This window comes from Bombus vancouverensis, chromosome 6, assembly GCF_051014615.1.
Source record: "Bombus vancouverensis nearcticus chromosome 6, iyBomVanc1_principal, whole genome shotgun sequence".
Taxonomy (NCBI): Eukaryota; Metazoa; Arthropoda; class Insecta; order Hymenoptera; family Apidae; genus Bombus; species Bombus vancouverensis.
In genome coordinates, this window is record NC_134916.1 from 7,879,757 (window position 1) to 7,894,800 (window position 15,044).

A 15,044-nucleotide genomic window follows, 5' to 3' on the forward strand; every position below is an offset into this window, starting at 1 on the left:
TAATACAATAGAAATACATATATATGTATGCATTGTCCATATGTATCATCCGGTATTATGTATACATAATTATATTTTAATTGCATAGTTTATTGCATTCTGATTGCATCGCGTTTAGGAGTCTATGTTTTACTTATTTCGTGTTCAAGAAGAACTATATAGTACGTATAGGTACTTTACAATTTACACTCATCAATAAAAAAAAGGATCCATTTTTCAAATGAAATAATAAGAAAATAATGATTTTTAATTAATTTACCTACTTTGTACATTTTACCCATTTTAATTGTATAAAAATAATGACACTATTATCTTAAAACAAGTAACGTATATTTCAGGTTAATCATAGTTATGTTAAGAAAAAAACTGATATTTATTGTAACTTTTTAAGCTATTTTTGTTCTACACATGTTCAATTATTAACGCTTAAGGGATGAAAAATTTTTTGCAAGTCCTTCGCATAATGGGGCATTAGTTTAGAATATTGAAATGTTTATCTTACTATCGGATAAGATACCTACATGTATTCGCTTGGTAAGCCAAGCGAACAATTAACAGGAACGGATATATCCACTATCCCCGCTCAAGAGGTTAATTTTTGTTTTAATGATTATATGCTATCACTTTGTAGTTTTATGTGATATTTAAATTTTTAGAACATAAACTGTAATAAAATACATTAATATAATGCATAAAGTGAATTTATTTGCTCCAACAATCGAGTATGTTTAATTTTTCATAAACTTGAACTGTGTGTGTGTACATGCTCAATATTTAAAATATAAAGTATGATAAATAAAGATATTTAGGATGTTACAAATATTAATTTATCCTTATTATTTTTCTACATTAAAAAATGTAGTGCTATTGGAATTTCAGTATATGCTTTGCTTATCTATGTATGTACATACATGTGTATATACCATACGTATATACACATATACAATGTGCGTAGATATGAATCTTATTTATTTAGTTTTTAGTGATATTAATAATAATTAAATAAGAAAATCGCCATCTATTACTGATCTGCAATTACAACTAGGTGGTATATATATCTGATAACTGTTGATTGTGATGAGATATGGATGAGATTGAAACTACGGCCATGTAAACAGGTCTTGACATTAAATAGGGAAACCGTCCGAAATTTGAGTCATGCAAAATCAACATGGAAGACAACAAAGTTCACGTTTTACGAGCCAGACAGAGATGATAGAGCGTCTCTGCCTCTGTGTGAAACATTCATAGCACGTTACACATGCGCAAAACATGGATCTTCTTGTCTTCCATGTTGCTTTTTTATGACTCAATTTTCGAGCGGCTATGCTTTCGATATATAAGTGTTTAGTCCAGATGTTGAGACTTGTCTATATAACCATGGATAAGACTATGATATTTGGGTTAGATATTTCTCGTTAATTTATTTGTTTGCAGTTAATATCTCGAATATTTATACTTATCGTTCATGATTAAGAACTAGTGTGGGATGTAGTCATATAAAATGTGTACTAATTAAAAGAGTAATATTTAATCATTAATAAGAGTTCTGAAGGTAAATGGAAAATATTTTAATTTGTTAATTTAAAAATATAAAATATTAAAAATTTATACTCATATCTGTTATTGGCCAATTATTTTAATTTCACATTAACTTTTTTTTATCATTTTTCATTATTTTTTACATACATGTTAGTCCTAAATCTAACCTTTATTATTTAATTTTATGATGCAATATAATATAAAGATCACATATAACGAAGTTTTACTATATTTCAGAATTGAAGTTTCAAGTCTAATTCAAAATGGTCTGTGAAAAATGTGAAAAAAAATTAGGAAAAGTCATAACTCCAGATCCTTGGAAAAGTGGTGCACGGAATACAGTAGAAAGTGGGGGACGTAAAGTTGGAGAAAATAAAGCACTTTCTGCAGGGAAGGCAAGATTTAATCCCTATACTGTTACCTTTGAAACTTGCAGAATATGTAGACAGAAAGTACATCAAGTTGGATCACATTATTGTCAATCATGTGCATATAAAAAGGCTATATGTGCAATGTGTGGTAAAAAGCTAATGAGTACAAAGAACTATAAACAGTCTGCTACTTAAATATTAAACTTAATGGATTTGTTTGTAAATTTACATTATGATAGATGTAGATTGGTATAAAGAAATTAATTAGACTTGGACAGATATTTTGTCTTGATATAAATAATAATTATATATATATATATATATATATGAGTATTCCTTATATTATTTTAATAAAATACGGTAGGATGTACAAAATATGTTAATTAAATGTATAATATAGCATTATATCTAATTTTGCTTATCTATTCATAAACATGAATAACCTTGGTGACTATTTTTAAAACATCTGACAATATGAAAACAAAAGTTGAAAGAATGGAAATTATTAATGTTTATACCTGGAATATACCTATTTTGAAATGCAATTTACTAAAATATAAAAACATTTATAATTTAAAATAAGGTTAAAATAGATATACATACATACATCCATACGAATTCATGTTATTATTTTTAAGTGGTAAATCTACACCTAAATTGCTTTTTTTTATTTTATATTTAAAATATATTTGAAATATATATTATTTTATATCTAAAAATATTGTTGTCATATTTTATACAAAACAAAATTGTACTATTTTCACAAACATAAGTTTATGTATTTTGTATACCATAACAGCTTTTGCTACTTAAATATGCATTATATATGTTTAATATTACTCAAAATGAATATGTAAATTTTAGCATAATAAATTAAACAATGTTTAACGTATAAAGTTTATGATATATATTACAGATTTTGGATTTTTAGATAGTTACCTTCAACATTACACTCAACGGCTTCATAAATATATGTTTAGATACAATTGTTTAAATTTTTGTGTATGTCATCCGGTATTTTGTAATGAATTTACTTTTATCAGATAAAATCCAGTTGAAATGAAACGTATACGTGGAAATTAAAATTTATATCAAATTGTGGTCTTTAGTTTTTCATTTGAAACATCTTCCGAGTACAGTTCTCAATTCGATGATAAATTTTTATCGATAATTTTTTAATTTATAAAAATACGATCGATGCCAACGAAATTGTAAACTAAATGTGAAGATATGAAAAATATTTTTAAAATACATACAAGTTTGTATGTTTGTTATTTTATACAGCTAAACCAAAAATTATCATAATTGCTTAAATCTTGTTAAGCATCGAAGAAAACTGGTCTCATAGCTATATAATGAAATGATTAAAATACATCAGATTATAAGTATCAATAACATATATTTACAACATTTTACATACATCAGACGATTCGAAAAATTTCGTATCGTTGCAAGAAGTTTATTTAAATACAGAAAATAGAGTTTTGTCTAATATATGTATTCGTACTATATAGATATTTTTTAAACTGTTACATTCGTTTTGTTAGTAAATACTTGTCTGATTCTTTATTTTTAACATTAATGTGTATAATTTCATTACAATATTTTGCAGTTTATGATTATATGGTCCAATAAAGTCCTTCATTTTGTTAGATTCTTATATAATAAGAATCGTTCACAGTAGATAACAATTAAGGAACGCATAAAAATAGCAATATACAAGAAATGGGAATGTTTAAATAGCATTGTTTACAGATTAGTACAAAATGTTCTTGGACAATATTAGTACTTCAACAGCAGATAAAAACTACTAAAGATATTCCCTTTTTTATTTTAAAACTTCAATTTCTTTTTTTAACATCGAAATGAAGTAATCTGTTTTGTTTAATTTGTTAAGTTAATACTAAGAAAAATGTAAAATCATTCAACATGTGACTCAGATGGATTTCACATGTATAGTACATTATTTTGGCGTACATATAAAAAAATTTTACTTAATTAATTACTTTCCTAAAAATTACAAACTGTTATTTAAGTCTTAGTAATGTTAAGAACTCTAAAGAAAATTTAATTATAATAAAGTATTCATTTTTGATCATTTGCCTCTCGAATTGAATCATGCATAACGAAACATCTGTAACTGGCCTCTATTTACAACAAAAAACATTTCTAACTGTACACTCTTTTTCTTAATAAAAATGTACATATATATTATTTAACAAATAAAATTGCACTTTAATTTTGAAGAAATTGCGAAATAGATGACTTATTTTAGCAAACATGATCTTATATTTACATGTAAAATTATTTCAAGAAGAAATTTAGTTATCACTAGCAATACCAATCTAAGGCATATTGAAACATATATCATTATTTTACTTAAAAATTAAGGTATTTTTGTTTGCATAATTTGCATAATTTATATATTTATTCAATTTCTTATACAAGAAATTATTTTTCGAATTATGATATTCACGTATGCACACAGCCTTATAAATAATCGAAATGCACACAGGATGGTTCTAAAACAGGTTACCGAATAAACAGACTAGAAAAAGCACCTATACTTCAACCAAAATCCTACACATGTATTAAATTATTGTCAAGTTCCAAATATGAGAAAGATTGATATAATAATTTTGAAAGTATGCTTTTATATTTATATTTGTGACATCTCATTTAATTTATAAGATCAGTATGAAAGAATAGATTTATTTAGAATTTATGTAAATGATATATATGTATATAAATACTATTTTTTTCTATAAGAAATAATTTTCTATATTTGAAATTGAAGCCATGATGAAATGGATTTGCGTCAATAACAATTTTAAATATAAAACTGTGATTATTTTTGCATCTCAAATATATATTGATGAGATAATAATTTGAAACACTTCCTATCCTAAAATTACATGCACATACAAAATGTTGATATGATTTATAAGTGAAGATGAATAAAGTGAGAGATAATATTATGTAAACATAATTATGACAAATTATTGATTGCTTATTTCACTAATCTGTTAAATCAATGTATAATTAGCTTCTTGAAATTTTCCTATATACATATATACGTATAATATAATGTTTTATTATGTTCCCTTGTTTTTCAAATATTCTCAATTAACAATATATAGTGGACGGATTTAATAACATGAAATAGAATCTTTAAATGTTTACTATATATAACATATATCAATAAACAAATGTGGCAAAATTCTGTGTACATATATTCATAGTGTTTTGCAGCAAACTGCAGTGAAATGATGAGTAACATGAGGTAAAGATGATTGTTACATTTCTGTTATTTTTTTGTATTTTTCTTCAATGATGATTACTTCGCCGTAAATTGAAATGAAGAAAATATGATTATATAGAAGAATTATGAAAATACCAAAATCATGATTCCTACAACAGATAGAACATATTATTTTCTAGTGTAGAAAGTCTAGAAGGTTAGAAGTTTAATAGAGAAACTTTTATTCGGTAAAATAATAATATAATAGAATTTGATAACGTATACAAACATATTGCTATATGTTTGTATAACCAAAGCTTTATAACTGGTTTTGTCGTCGTTTATCGTTATATTATATATTTTATGTACATTTTATAATATAAACATCGTTTATAAGCTCTCATATGAGTTATTTTTGTAAAAAGATGTTAATAATTATCAGCAGTGTTTAAAAAATATTCATTTTATATTTAAAAAATGATACTATTATAATTATTAATTTATTTTTTATATGAAGTGATAATGTATGGTAATAAAATAGTATGGACATTATATAATATTCGTACATTATAATAACAACATTATTTCATATTGTTACAGTTTTGCTTTGCCCCATGTTACCCTATTATTGTTAATATTGCGTTAATATAAAGTACAATAATAATAAGTATAAAAAAATGAATTTTTACTACAGTCATATCCATAAATATTTATATTTTTACACATATAAAAAAATTTAGAAAAACTTATAATAAATATTTTTGCCTCGTACTGAATTTGTGTTGATCAAATTGTGACATATCATCTAATATCAATAATCGAATCGATAATTTTAGTGTTAACATTCTCATATATCATATGGTCATTAGTTAGTAGGTATTTATTGTCTTAACATTTGTTTAATAATTATAGACATGTATATGTAAATTTCTAATAAATCGTGATTTAATACACGCATAAATCATTTACTGCGATAGATCATCTATCACAGTCTGATAGTATACGAGCATTCAATAGATAAAAAATATTCAAATATATATACATATAGCAATAATTAATATATTTAAAAATTTACAATATTTTAAATTCATTTTCATAAAATGTGAATTTTGAATGATTTTGCTAATTATATTGTTTCTATGAATTATATGTTTAAGTTAATTAATATTATTATATTTGAAATTTCAATAATATGGATTTGTATAATTATTGCTCATTTATAACCATGTATTATGTAAATGTATTAATAATTTTATTAATCAATTTCTGGAATATTTTAAACCATAGTCTTGTAATTTCTTATTATTGTAATAAAGTATGATGTTTAAAAAAGCGCGTGTAAAATACATACAATTTTTGGTATGTATGATACTCTTTAATACTGTACTATTTTACACAGATGCGAATCATATATAATACAAATTCTAATTGTAATAATTTTTAAAACAAGAAATGTGTTATAAAATAAATATAATTATAACAACAAATATTTTTATCAAATGATCAGAAAACATGTTTTTTTAAACAAGAGCCAGTCTTTTCAGAAGATTGAGGAAGATACTAGATAAAATTTTCTTCGACTAGTTCAAGAGCAGATCTATTCTGGATGAGCACTATAAGTAGTACATACATATTACGATCGATGTGATTTCTCCATATGAAGAAGTTTAAGTACAGTATATTCTAACTTTAGCTATATATAGTATTAAAATTTTCATATTTTTTGATTATAATATCTGTCTTATTCCTGTACTAAAAAAAAAAAAAAAAAAAAAAAAAATGGTTAGTAGAAAAAATGTTGCTAATAATTTGCAATGTTTAGAATTGCTCCTTCAGTTTATAATATGTATTTATTACTTTCAATCTAAACCCACGAAAACATTATTGATTATTGTGTAATTCGCTAATACTTTATTCTTATGTTCGATTTTATTTTTTATTCCCTAAAATAATTTATCGATCATGTCTCTGCGGACCAATTATCTGGTTGTTTGATTTCATGAGACGCGTCTGAACCATCTGAATCTTTTGATTCATTAGATTTATATTCGGTTACATAAATAACTTGTTTTTCTGTATTTCCTTTTTTATTAGATTTCGTAATGTCTGTTCTTCTGGGAGGAACGGGAGGCTTTTTATTAGTTGTAGGTTTTCCATTTGAAGTTGTTTTGATTTCGTTTTGCATCGGTTTCTTACCCTTACTTTCCACTGTGGAAAGTGTTTCACTGCTCTCGTTGTCATCTTCTTGAAATTCCTCTCTATTAGTAGAAAGTTTGATTTCCGTAATATAAGTCGTTTTTTGTGGCATTGGCGTATCTGGGAGTGGTGGTCGATTATCAAAGTCTTGTGGATTATAATCCATTGATTCACCAACTAGCCCGCTATCTTCACTGTTTTCACCACTCGAAACACTGATATTGTTAATGTTACGACGATCCTCACGATCAAATAAGTTTTTGTTATTTATAGTTACACCAGAACCGAATTCGTATTCGTCTTCGTCTTCGTCTTCATCATTTTCTCGATCGATTCTTTGATTTATGGGGACTCCAATTACTCGTTTTGACGACGAGTTCGAATTTAGTGATGACTTTTCACTTCTACTTTCTTTATCTTTAAACGTCGATCCATGGATATGGGACATCGAGATTTGTTCCTTTTCGTCGTTAATTGTTATCGAATTGGAACTACTACCTTCCATTGAATTGGGAGAATAGTCTTGTAAAGGTATTGGGGTTGATGATCTTTTTGTAAATGATTTTTTCTTGCAGGTTTCATGACGATTACAGTTCTCATCGCATGCATGGCATCCTCTCTTAATATTAATTTTTGTCACTGGTTCTTCATTGACAGATTTTTTACCGGCATATGAAATCATTTCATTCGACGTTAATGAACTATCTTCTTTCCAGTTTTTGAAACGAAATAAGTCATGTTTAGAGGAATCTAATAATGTCGGCTTTTGTACATATGTTTCAAAATGTTTCAAAGCTTTCTCGAAATCTTTATTCACTATTTTTTCATCGTGGTCCGAAAATTGTTCATTTATTATCATACTATCATTGTTAAAATCATCGGGTAATGAGATTTCCTTTTTAAATTGTAATTCTACTTCTTCAACTGTAGGACTTTTAATAACATTTCCATCATTAACAATTCTGATCAGAGAATTATCTTCATCTGGATTGAACATTCGTTCTGCATGAATAAATTCTTCTGTAAGTCTTTTGCTCAAGGGAAGATTATAAAGTTCGATACTAGTTTCGTCGTCTGTAGGATTTAGTTCTTTCGAATCAGAAGTTTCATCTTTTAACTTAATTTCTATAGAAGACTTGGATCGTTCGAGCGAACCATTACTCTTTTTTCTAATTTTTGATTTTTTCGACTTATCTTCCGAATCCTGTTTTTTACGCCATACAACATCTTCTAAATTACCCCATTCATTCGACTTTTTCAATAATCTTCCATCAAAAGTATCCATTTGATCAAGCTTAGTTAAATCTTCCGTAGATTCATTAATATCCTCCGGTGGTAGAGGTGCTTTACGTTTCTTCGTGCCGGTATCAGTCATGTCCAGACTTTGTGCTCTTTCAAGTGTTGCCGACGTTCTGCATTCGTACTTTGATAGATCACCTAAGCTCGCAGCTTTTCTGTAAACATCGTCGTCTTCATCTTCGTCGTTATTTGTCTCCGGTACAGGTGTCCGATGAATGGTAATATCAGCCGAGTTCAATTCGATAGTCGTAAAACTGTTTTGAATTTCGCTGTCAGTGTCAGATTCAGAGTGTCTTCCATCAATTATCAAAGTTTCTACTTTTTCTTCTACACGTGGATCTATTCTTTCTGTAGTTTCGCGTACTTTCTTTATATATTCAGATAAAGAATCCGTATAATCAGTAATACTATTGATTTCATCTTCTTTTCTCAAATCGTATTCTTTCGTAGTCAACGAATCTTTCTTCATAGTAGAAGTACATTCGATATCGTAATTATTGCTTTTTGGTGGCGGTGGAGCTTTCCTTTTATTCTTTTGCTGATTTTTGGAATCCTCTACCTCGATGGAATCTACATTTTTTGATATATTTAATAGCTCAGAACTATTTTTTCGGTTTCTACGAGCGGCCATAGCTGCGTTATGAACTTCTGTTGGTACTTCGGATGGTACATGAATCGACGTATCACTAAGTTTGCTGCTTTTATTTAATGTATCGTTATGCAGTTCGAAGGTATCATTTTTCCCCTTAGAAACTTGCAATACTTGTGACGTTTGTTGACATTGAGCTTCTTCCTTTTTGTCACCAACTCTGGTAGCTTCGTTCATATTTGACAAATGTTTCTCTGTATCGAGTTTCTTTGAATGTTTTCTTTCAAGATTTGTGTTATGTTCATTTTGATTTTCAATGCGATGAACAGTTCCATCAAGGGAGGGTAAAACTTTAATACCAAATTTATAATGATTGCCCTTGGACTCGTCGTGACATTTTTCAAATATTTGACTATTTGGTGTGGATTTTGTGGATTTCAAAGTCGAATTCATCGTCGAATAGTTAGAATTGATAGAGTCATTCGGATCAACTATGAAGAGTCTCTTCGCAATACTCTTCGATTGTGAGAGTTCTGGAATTGATTGACTCCTGTATAAAGGATGACAAATTCTTGCCGCGCTAGGACCAACACTTTTTTTCAAAAGTGTGGTTGGCTTCGATCCAATTCCACCGCTTTCTACTTCAAGCTTTACGTCGTATGGCGAAGCATAACTTAAAATCGTTAAGGCATCCTCGTAGACCATATTCCGAAAACTGATTTTTACACTAGCTATACGATCACCTGTGAAAATAGTAATGTAATAATAATAATGTAATAATAATGTAATAATAATGTAATGAATAATAGTAAAATTAAGTTTCTTCAAATTAATTGCTATTTACATATATTTAGTATTTAATAAGGGTGATTCTACGTACAAGAATAAATCGAAGATATGGAATAAAATTCTTTTAACCGAATCTTCGTTTTCAAGAGAATCGAATTTGAAAATATGTCAAGCAAATTTAAATTTGGCTAATTATCGACTGGTTATAAAGGTATAACGATTGCTTTAAAATATTTAGTTTCTCGGATATAAAAATAACGACTAACCTGGATGTATTCGACCGGATTCCGATGCAGGTCCACGATGTAGAAGATCTTTAACAAAGATTCCTTCTCTCATATTGCCGCAAATATTAAATCCCAGCCCTGTGAAATCTCGGCTTTTTAAGCTAACTATATTGATCCTTGTTGCTTTCGGCTGCATAAAAAGAAATCTCTGATTAGTCGAATTGAAAATAACACATTATCGATAATTGCAATGTTACAAGTATTATTCCTTTCAATAAATCATATTACACATATTAAAATAATATTTAACATATTCTTTTCCTATTCCTTTGAAATCATCAATGTTCTTTGATATACATAGAAAACTTCCATTTTATTATATTACGTTCTCTTCTTCTTATATTACGTATTCTTCTTATATTCACTTCTTACATACATTTCAAACGTTCATTTTGTAAAAATTAGCTTTATAATTCGACTCATACGCCATGGACTTCCTCCTCGCCAAGAAACATAAAGGCACGTATCGAAGATGGCTAGATTAACTGTACATCCAACCAAATTTGGCTATGCACAATACCTTCTATGTTTGGAATATCGAAAGGAAATGTTTATTTTATAATCACTGTAGCCTGCTTCATAAAAGACTTTTACATGCATATGCATATTCTTTTCGTATATTTCTTACAGCGTTGTGTCTTCGTTCGTAATATAACCTCTGCATTACATCGTGAAACGGGTGAAAAAGAGATAGAACTTACTCCAAGGCACGAATCGTCCAGAGTTTTTCGTTTATCGGTGCGGTTAGTCGAGCCCAGTCCTAAGGATGTCCAGGAGGTAGACCATCGTGTAGAATCTTTGCTTGAAGTGTCTCCAGGTGTCAGAGACACCGGTACCTCTCGAATTCGGTTACTTGACGATATCGTGACATCCTTGAAACAGGGATTGTCAAAGGCATAGGCTTCTTCGACGATTTCTGGATCAGTCACCAGTACTAAGTGTTTTCCTAAAGATATTTGTTTGATATTATTATTGATCGAGATTAATTATTTCGAATGATTAAAAATGAATGTTTTCACAGGACTTGTGTTTTTATATCCTACTTTTAAAATATACTTTTCTAATAAATAAAATAAATTCTCATGGCGGAATACTTGCCTCGAAAATGATTATATAAGTATTTGAATTTTAAATTACTTTCTATCCGGGCAAATGTTCGATAAATATTATTTTTCGTTTAACCATATTGCCTATCTATCGGAATTTGATATATTTTTTTACATGACATTGTTATCGCGTAAACTACGCTTATAGTAATTTAACTACTCCTTCTCTGTTTACAAATTGTAAGATATTCCGATATGTTATATAAAAATAAGAATTTTTTTTAAAAGATACATTAATTAACAGAGCGAATACGATTTTCATAGTATATGTATAATACGCGTTTATTCGATATCGTTGTAGTTCGTTGATGCCAGCTACTCTGCTTGAATTATCTGATTCCGCCTGTTCGTGCTCATTTATGTTCGTTTGTTATAATATACAGACGGATCTTAATAAGCGCCAAGAAAGTTAAGTTTTACGATCCTGAAAGAAAAACTGAGATACAAACGCGTGCTATATGGACAACAGAAAACTCTTTTATTACGCTATTACTAATTAATATTACATATTGACTTAACGGTCTAGACGAATAGATTATATGTACATACGTACGATGTATTAAACGACGCATCGAATTAATATAAAAAAATTATGTATATAAGGAAATAATATAATGGATATTGGTCATGTTAGAGATATTTGAGAGATATTACGTAAATTATATTACTACATACGGTGACATCATTCTACAGATTTGCGCTTATTTACCGCGTTTAGCATACTCTTGTCTGCCTACTACGTTTACGCATATATTAAAAATTACATGCTATTCTGGTTGTTTCAAAGTGCATTTTTCATTTACGAAGAAACTTAAATCACGAAATGAGTTCGATTCTCCTCGGTAGATTTAATTTACACAATTAGTAAGTTTCGTTATTATTCAGTTCTTTCTGCTAATTTATAATAAAACTTATAATAAAGAAAAACTAATTTATAATAAGAATATATGTATGTACTTGTGTACTATGTATCACATATGTACCAGGAAGTACTATACTTTTATGAATATGTATGAATATGTAGTAAAATATATTATCGAGATAGTACAAGTAAATTTCGACTGCCCTTTGTACGAACAATAACTTCAATTTGTGTATTTCAAGAATATTTGTTTACTATAAATGCTTTAAATTTACTTTGAAACATTATCACTCTATTGCTATGCTCATCATTTGACCAGATAATGATTAATTTTATATGTGTGTCTGTTTCTCTACACATTCATATAAAAGTTAATCAATATTAAATATAAATAAATCTTCATCATTAAATTAATTGCTATTTATATCCAATGTATCAAATATTTTCAATTATAACAGAGTTCTTATAATTTGAATCGCTTATTTCAGATAATCTCAGATTCCATTTAACCATTATTAGGTAATTCGATGCTTGTTAAGTAACAACATTCATTTGTCACTTTTAATATCTTTCCCTACTGTACTTGCTATTATTATTTTAACTTTTATTTTCATTATATATTTATACAATCTTATTCATTTCGCAATTGATTAAACTTTCATTTCTACAAATTAATTTTGCGTGTGATTTAAATTTCATACAGAATTAATAAATATTTATAAATGCAATTATCATTAATGCTGTGATATACGTAACTATAATTATATAGGAATATTTTCTAACTATTTGGTAATTCCGAGGTAAATAAAAGAAAAGAAAGAAAAGGAGAAAAGTTCAAAAATTGAATTGGTAGTTCTTCTTATATTTATATATTATTTTGAATTGAAAAACACTGCTTAACTATCTATATCGGCTCTGTACCAATTTAACGTTCCACGTGTAGTATATTCTATAATCCTAAAAGTCGATCCCAAAGTAAAGAATGCACATTCCGTAGGAGATATTTTACATTCTAATCTGTAAACATCATTCCACCAGATAGAGATTCCAATGTATCGAGCTAGAGAGACTTTCGTGTCTTATTGTGTCTCTCGAGTGGCACTTCAAGGTCTACCTTTTGCGTGGATATACGCATCAATTGCGACGCAATAGCGAAAAGGTTTGTAATATGCAACACACGTTGATAGAATGTACGAAATGGCAAGGAATACTTCTTTGAATTTCTTTTACTATGATATATATCGTTCTATTATCCCTAATTATTCATGTAAAATTTTTATAACAACTCTTCGGAGATTAACCAATCTACTTAGTAGGTCATTTCAATAGATAGATATTTTCTACATCTTCAATGACACATGATGTTTTGGTTTACAGAATGTTTTACATCACAAAGTTGTACTGTTGAGAAACATCGATTAGTTACATAATTGTATTTCTTTCATCTATCAGTTCGTCAGTTGTGTCTAAATTGCCCAACTTTCAGTCGATCGATTAGAAAATATGCATATAATTGTTCCGCGTGCCAGGGCGGAGTTCTTTTGCATCGTGCATTTGATGTATTTCTATAGAAGTTGCGGAGAAATAACGCGTAGGAATAAATTCCGATTTATTGTGCAATAAACCTCATCGACTTTGCATATGCTTGGTATCGTAAAAGTATGACTACAAGTCGGTAAGTGCAACAAATTGTTATCCTCAATGATAAAATACCATTGGTTCTTTGAATGAGCAAATTAGTTGTCGCAAGAACGTCGTTGCAATAGCTTGAATTTAACAGCTAGAGCGCGCTCGAGCGAACACAGGATCATGAATGTAAACCACGATCTGTCATTACGGATCCTATGACACATTATTACCGGCAGTTGATAGGATTTCTATATCTATGAAATACGAGGACTCACCCTTGTGCCTACGCCACTGTCTGTAAAGGAGCGCAGCAACCAGCAGCAGGAGAATTGTTGTAAGGAAAGTACCGATTACAGCCCCTGCCACATTTCCTGCCCCAAAACAGGTATCCCGTGGCTCGTCCTCCATTGCTCCTTCTTAAACTCTCCTTCGATACATTTCCAACCTGGCTGCTGCAGCGTACTCACGTTTCTTCTTCAAGAAATATCCGTCCTAAACCTTTGAACAGACTAGGCTTCACACTGTTCACCGCGATTCCGTTCGATGTGCACAAGAAGACATTATTTTCACTTCGTGAGTCGTTGCCCTTTACCGAAGAATCAGCACCGCGATCGGAGACCGTCCTACTGCCGTGACACCGTGCACGATACTAAAGAGAAAGAGAAGAAGTAGTAAGAGAAAGAGAAAAGAGAGAACGGCCCCATGGATCGAGTAAAACAGGTAGCTGCGCAACAGGTGCTTCTGCCTATGAGGTGGGGATTCCATCTCTGCACAATTTACAGAGGGCCGGGGGCAGGGAGGGAACGAGTATGCGAGATCAGTGGGGGACCCTGGCATTCCTTCACCGTTTCAGAGCTGACCGTATTTCTCATACCTCATACCTAGCCTAGAAGTATTGCATGAATGTAAGCCGTAGGAGTGTAAAGAAATGATTCTTATATGGATTAATTTTTATAAAGCGGAAACGCACGCGCCGCTATTGTTACAAATCACTTTTCAAGAATAATTCACAACCCTTGAATGATGATACATCAGCCAATAGTATATATTATTTGGTAAAAGTATTTAAGAAAATGATAATAAATCAATGATTAACGTGTAATTTATATGAATACATACAATGTGTATAGAGG

The 15,044-nt window shown here is 29.1% G+C and overlaps 2 protein-coding genes across 2 annotated transcripts; one reads left to right on the plus strand and one right to left on the minus strand.

Moving 5' to 3' along the window:
• Window positions 1-1,310: 1,310 nt before the first annotated feature.
• Window positions 1,311-3,480, plus strand: LOC117158096 (cysteine-rich PDZ-binding protein). Its single transcript, XM_033336653.2, has 2 exons — window positions 1,311-1,555; window positions 1,780-3,480. Exon 2 carries the CDS (start codon window positions 1,806-1,808, stop codon window positions 2,106-2,108), a length of 303 nt encoding a protein of 100 aa, XP_033192544.1. The 5' UTR covers window positions 1,311-1,555; window positions 1,780-1,805; the 3' UTR covers window positions 2,109-3,480.
• LOC117158092 (uncharacterized) lies at window positions 3,293-14,663 on the minus strand. Its single transcript, XM_033336646.2, has 4 exons — window positions 14,187-14,663; window positions 11,016-11,260; window positions 10,294-10,444; window positions 3,293-9,981 (listed from the first exon to the last, which is right to left on the minus strand). The coding sequence occupies exons 1-4, from the start codon at window positions 14,317-14,319 to the stop codon at window positions 7,115-7,117; spliced, it is 3,396 nt and encodes a 1,131-aa protein (XP_033192537.2). The 5' UTR covers window positions 14,320-14,663; the 3' UTR covers window positions 3,293-7,114.
• Window positions 14,664-15,044: the final 381 nt, after the last annotated feature.

Bases quoted from the DNA above. Each gene is read 5' to 3' on its own strand.
- LOC117158096 (XM_033336653.2), top strand. From the start codon at position 1,806: ATGGTCTGTGAAAAATGTGAAAAAAAATTAGGAAAAGTCATAACTCCA.
- LOC117158092 (XM_033336646.2), bottom strand. From the start codon at position 14,319: ATGGAGGACGAGCCACGGGATACCTGTTTTGGGGCAGGAAATGTGGCA. The intron at 11,261-14,186 runs GTGAGTCCTCGT...AAATATCTTTAG, and splicing joins ACAGTGGCGTAGGCACAAGG to GAAAACACTTAGTACTGGTG. The intron at 9,982-10,293 runs GTTAGTCGTTAT...CTATTTTCACAG, and splicing joins ATCCGGTCGAATACATCCAG to GTGATCGTATAGCTAGTGTA.